At 37.1% G+C, this 6,291-nt stretch overlaps 1 protein-coding gene across 1 annotated transcript in view; it reads right to left on the bottom strand.

Moving 5' to 3' along the window:
* Positions 1-3,198: 3,198 nt before the first annotated feature.
* Positions 3,199-6,291, bottom strand: part of LOC107566307 (acid-sensing ion channel 4-like) — a 42,622-nt gene continuing 39,529 nt past the window's right edge. The window contains exons 7-9 of the mRNA XM_016251720.1: positions 4,329-4,408; positions 4,036-4,215; positions 3,199-3,943 (exon numbers count right to left, since the gene is read on the bottom strand). Of these exons, the coding sequence (XP_016107206.1) occupies positions 3,842-3,943; positions 4,036-4,215; positions 4,329-4,408 (362 nt within the window). The 3' untranslated portion in view covers positions 3,199-3,841. The remainder of the gene's footprint in view (positions 3,944-4,035; positions 4,216-4,328; positions 4,409-6,291) is intronic.

The following is a 6,291-nucleotide window of genomic DNA, read 5'->3' as shown; positions in this document are numbered from 1 at the left end:
GGGGCGCGGGCCATCAGTAGAAAAAGAAAAGAAATAAAACAGTAAACAGCCAAACAGCCAAACAGCCAAAGGACGTAACTTAGAATGGGAGATGGATTTGTGAGAGGGAAGACAGCGTCACTGATTATAATGGGTTCTACTCACTGATCTATAATGACTGTTATTAATGTTCTCTATTATAGATCAGTGGTTCTACTGTATTTTGCTGCTCGTTTCCGGTGTTGACACGGTGTTTAATGTCGTTGGTGAGGAGGAAAGCCTGTGTATGTCCTATGACTTAGCGGACAGCAAGAAACCCATAAATAAATAACAGAGAGAGAATAATAATAATAATAACAGTTATTCTCTCTATGCTATTTTTAAATGTTTCAAGTGATGCAGGTGTTTTTTTCCCTGTAGTTTTTCTTTTTATTAAAAAAGCATTGTTGAAAATTACCAATTAAATTATTTGGTGGGATTTTTTTATAGATTTAAAGGGGGCGCGACCAAAAAAGTTTTTAAGAACCACTGTTCTAAAGTTAACAGACAGTGTTTAAAAAGTGCAGGGCACATGTTTACATATGTTTATTACAGTGACTTTGAATTACCTAAAGTAGTGTGGTAAAGCAACAGATTTGTTTTTATATTTCTGCAATCTACTTTAGTTTGTGTGATTTGTTTCTGACTTTCATATTAATGTTTACACCAGGCTTATTTGTCAGTGCTTTATGTTGTCATAATTATTACATGCTTACAAGGTTGGAAGTTCAACAAATCAGTTAATATACTGTGATTGTAGTTGTTAAATAAAAATGTCATTCATATCAATTCATGCATCACCTATAATTTCATGTAACATATAGGCCTGGCCTACAGAAAAGAACATTTATGTTTAATCTATCTAATTTTGTGTTGGTCATACTAGACAATGATTTATAGCTTTCTTGTTGAATAATACAGTACATAAAGAGCTTTAAAAAAAAAGCATATTAAATCGCAATCGCAAAATTGGTAAAAAAAAAAAAAAAAAATCGCAATTAGATTATTTTCCAAAATCGTTCAGCCCTAGTTGTTGCCTTCTCCAGTAACGTTAGTTTGTTGTTGTTGTTCTGTCTCCTTTTTTTCCGACTGTGAAACAAATGGCCGGGGCCAGTGTTGCCACCTTGTGGTAATTCAAGGCGCATGTGCAAGGTAAGCGTGCAGAGTTTAGGTGGTTAGAAATATCTGCCAGCGTACATACAGTTTGCGCAGTAGTGCAACAGCAGAGTTCTGTAAGTAAAAAATAATAATTCTCCATGGGGAAATTCATTTTTAATAATATCTTTTAAACCTTTAAAAATGTGTTCAAATTTTAACTTATTTTTAAAATAACCATGTTTAACAGCGGAATTTGCAGTGAAAAACTGCATTACCCATGATGCTGTACAGAAAAGTCCACCAATCAAAAAATGTGACGTACAGTAATCGAGTCGGTCTCTCTATGCTCTTATGATACTTCAATATTTGTGTGTGTGTGTGTATATATATATATATATATATATATATATATATGCACATTTTACAATAAACGTAAATATATAGCTTCTATTGAATTAAAAACAACTTTTAATGAGAATTGCTATATATTTTTAATTAATGTCATTCATAATGCTTCATGGGATTGTAGTCATCCCCTCACTAAAGCCACTATATATGTGTTGTAGCTTTGTCTTTTGGTCTGATTTTCAAATACTTTTTGCTTCAAATGAAAGTTTGTAATGTTGCAAAAAAAAAAGAAAAAAAAAAGTAAACTTGGGGCTAGTGATGGAGCTGGGAATGTTATTTGTTCAATAACTGTAGTGAAAGAATTTGCTTTGCATTTTTATTGTGGCTGCAGCTGAGGGAAGAGAAGATAAAGTATGTTTACAACAATACTGGACAGTTCAGAAAGGGTGAATGTATAAAGCTATTTCCACAATTTATTTTGTATTATTCCAGTTTTCTGAATCCACCCATGTTAGCAATACATTCCAGTATTCCACCCACACTTCATTTTCCCGTGAGCTGTGGCTGTCTGGGACAACCTAACTATATTGTCCATGTAAAAATCTGTGCCTTTAAATCTGCTCCTTCACAGTGAAATGCTTCTCAGCTAGGCAACCAACAAACAAATTAACACAAAATAATTTTTATTTTGTTTTGTTTTGCACATAACCCAAATATTTAAGAATATTTATAATGTCAAAATGATGTTTAGGTGTTTTTTTCCCCCCCTTCAATAATTTTTTACAGAAAAGATGCTTGTTAGCAGAGAACCAGGTGTTGGGCTCTGGAACTAACATGTTGTAATGAGGTTATAGAGTTAAAGTGCATCACACTGCAGATGTTTACTGTGTACACTGTGCTGCTGCTAACAGAAAAGGTTACAGATGAAGAGCTTAAGAAGCTCTAATTCTATTTGTTGAAAGTGTGTCACTGTAGGTGACGGCACATTTTCATCCTCATTATTATTATTATTATTAATATGTAATCACAACCAATTTTTTCACAACTTGCATTAGTCTTTTTGACCCACCCATGTGATATTGTTGAAAAAAACAACTTTTATTCACCAAATACTTCCACAGTAATTTGCAGAATTGCAAATTCTGATGATTACATATAAGATTTTTACCCTTGAATGTCCATGGTTATGGAGCCACCAGACTTTGACTTGGTGTTGCAAATTTCATACAAAGTAGTGTTGATGAAATACGATAGGTGTTTGTGTTAGGCCCACTAGATGGCAGTAAAAGCTGATTTTTTTTCCCCTCCTTGAAATATTGTCCTCATGCACAAGGTTAATTGCGAAAGTTCTGCATATTCAATCAGAAGGCTCTGCCATAAGACTAGTCTCCAATACATTATTCAAGACATGGAATAAAAAAAAAGAAGAAGAACTTATGGTGCTTTAAGGTTATACTCTGACAGTTTTGTTTCAGCTGTAGACAGTATTACTGTGTTCTAGTCCTTTTCAGACAGACCAGATGGAAATGATGGATATTCAGCAAAATGTTACTACAATTTTAAATGTATCTGTTTGTATTTGAATGTGCTTGTATTTGAATACAAAATAAATATCACCTACCTTTTTATATTCATATAAAGAAGTTACTTGTGTTTTTAATTTTATTTATTTATTTTACTTGAGATGATTTCAGCAAACAGAGTGTGCTCTAGTGTGATGTTTCAAACCTAGAGTCAGACTGTTTCATTATAAGGACTATAGCACAATGGAGAAGTTACATAAGACTGAAAAAGAACATAACACCTACTCACAGTGAAACGAGTGGTATATTTGAGCTGTTCTCCTACTGAGAAGTCTCATTATGTTATTAAGAAATGTGAAATGGTGAAATGATGCAAGCACTGTACATTACCAAATGAAGAATCACACAGAAACCAACTCTTTCTGCACTTAGCAACAGCTGTGTGTTTGCGTCATCTCTCTCTTTTTTCCTTATAACTTTAATTTAGTTCATATTTGTCCTGTCAAATAGGTAATTATTGTGAAATGCAACATTCTGATCGAATCTGATCCTTTCTGGTCCTTTCTTCTTTGAAGTCCATGATAGGTCCATCCAGATGGGAAAAAAAATCAACAAAAGCACATGTGAAACACATTGTGTGGTTTCTTCATCTGGTATTTACTTGAACAATGAGAACAGTGACGATGTGACTGGTTTGAGCCGGTTTCACATGAGGTCCTGAATTAGACTTTGGCTGTAGCTTTTATAAGTGGAAAAAAAATTTAAATTTGTATTTCAGTGTGCAGGGTCCATTCATGATCCCAATTTCAAGTTCAGTGATATGAAAAATAAATACAGAGAAGAAGAGGCATCCCTTAACAAGTAAAGTCCTGCTGCACAACTGCTTGTGCATTGTGATGATTTGGTAATATTGAAGTTGGATGTGCACTGTGCGGTTGAGCCACTTCATTAGCTGCCTGTTGACAAACGAATCGCATGGTGCGGGTCATCAGTTATTAGGTGCAATGTGTATAAGCCATCAAAAAATCTCTCGGTTTCTCTGACTCACCTTGACTTTGACCTCTTCAAATCTGACTGTAGCTATAGTTCCATCTGCCAGCTGAGCTCTCAGGTTCTGTTCTCGCAGGTTCTTTGTTCTCTGGATCTGCTCTTGAATCAAGTTCCTTTGGTTTTGTTGTTTCTGACTCTTTTTTGGTTTCAGGAGTTGCTTGATTTTGTATTTGACCACCTACAGAGATAAAGATTAAATGCGGACTGAAAGGACAAGAGATGTGTGTGTATTATGATAGTGTGTTTATGTGAATGTCATAGAACTGTCCTTTCACAATGAAGTGAAGATACCTCATAGATATAATCAAGTATTTCCAGTATAGTAAGAATACTGGCCCCAATGAAGAGCCCCATCTGTCCACCAATATCTCCTGGAAATGGAAACCAAACATCAATAAACAAAAAACATAAAATAGTTAAGTCTTTCTTCTCTTTTAATCATCTATTTTCTATAGTATTCAGGATTTGAAATTAACGTTTTTACTCACCAGCCAATTTGCAGACCAAATTTTTAAGTTACCGACCATTCAGAACTTGTATTAGCCAAAACAACAATATCAGAAATAAAAAATATTATCAAAACCACTGCTAAGATTTAAATATATTTATTATTATATTTATTATCAATTCAGCTGTTTTCTCTCAAAAGTCGACGTACTGAAATCGGCATATTAAAGCCTGTCCTCCATTGACATCCATTAAAAAAATGCCAACACATTCTCACTCCCAATACATCTGATAATGAAAATTATGCCCCAAAATATAATGTAATGGAAAATCTATAACCCAGCATTTAGTTCCCCTTCTAGGGAACTCGCGCTGTTTCCTCTAGCAGACACTTGGGGACTGCAGCAGGACCAGTGTCTGAAACAACTCCAGTCCTATTGGCCCACGTAGCCCCTGACGTCACAGGTGGGCACCCCAAAGTATAAGAGGGTGCAGGCAGAACACGTCACCAACTTTTGTTGCCTTCAGGAGCCGTCTGTTTGTTAAGCATGTGTGAATCATTATCCTCCCCTGATTTCAGGGTATCTTCCAAGCAGGCCGTCCCCCTGAATCCTGCATGCTAAGTATGGCTTTGCCCCCCTTTGTTAGGGTTTTTCAAGTGGATGGCCCATTGCTGTTAGAACATAGTTGTTTGAGGACAGCTGTTTTCCTAGCTTGATTTTGAGGAATGTCCCTTCCTGAGTTAAGCTGGATAGGTTTAGGAGTGGGCTGCCGCCCCAGGTCTCAGGGTATTTTTAAGTGGGCGGTCCCTCTCAATCCTGCATATTAAGTTTGGGCTGAGTAGACTGTCCCCCCACCTCAGGGCTTTTAAGTGGACAGCCCATGCTCAGAATGTAGCTGTCTGTGGATAGTTATGCTTCAGCTCAAACTTACTTTGCTCTGTAATATAGTGGTCTAAGGGCAACTGTGGTCCAGCCTGACTTCTATGACTAGGTTTGGTTCCTCTTGGCACAAGCCCTCTCAAGTAGTCCCTCCATGTTTTGAGCTGTCTCCCCTGTATGGTTTCAAGTACAGTAGATGGCCCATTGCTTTTAGATCATAGCTGTTTGAGGATAGTTATGTGTCCATGCTTGGCTAGATGAGATGTCCGTCCTTTTTGTGTAGTTTGACTGGGTTCCCCTTTATTCCCAAGTTACTTTAGCTTCCTGCCTAATATTTCAGGCAGTAGGGCTGGGCTTCCTCCCCGTTTTCTAGGATTTTTAAGTAGGTGGTCCACCTTAGGTTCCTTCTGATTTCAGGGTATTTTTCAAGCAGGTAGTTTCCTTGTTTTTCCATGCTTTAAGCTGTCTCCCCTGTATTAGGGTCTCAAGTAGATGGCTCATTGCTTTTAGAAACTTAGCTGTTTGAGGACAGTTATGTTTCCTGCTAGCTCAAGTTATTTTGCTTCTTGCCTAATATTTAGGTAGGAGGGCTGGGATTCCTCCCTGTTTTCTAGGGGTTTCAAGTCGGCGGTCCCCTTTAGGTCCCCTTCTATTATGCTAGGCTGCCTCCCCCAATTGCAGGGTATTTTTCAAGCAGGCAGTTTTCCTAGTTTCTCATGCTGTCTCCCCTCTATTAAGGTTTCGAGTGGACAGGCATGCATCACATGCGTGACATAGTGGTTTTTTTTCATTCCCCAAATTGTCCTCTTGGGGACGCAGTGTGAGTTCCCTTGAAGGGGAACGTCTTGGCAATCTTCAGTTATGATCTTTAGAGGATAGTTATCTGAGGATAGCTGTTTTTTAGCTCAGTGACTACTCCCCTTACT

The sequence above is a fragment of the Sinocyclocheilus grahami genome, unplaced genomic scaffold (genome assembly GCF_001515645.1).
Source record: "Sinocyclocheilus grahami isolate Dianchi unplaced genomic scaffold, SAMN03320097.WGS_v1.1 scaffold1069.1, whole genome shotgun sequence".
Classification (NCBI taxonomy): Eukaryota; Metazoa; Chordata; class Actinopteri; order Cypriniformes; family Cyprinidae; genus Sinocyclocheilus; species Sinocyclocheilus grahami.
The sequence above is the reverse complement of the archived record's forward strand: the minus strand, read 5'-3'. Positions and strand labels throughout refer to the sequence as shown.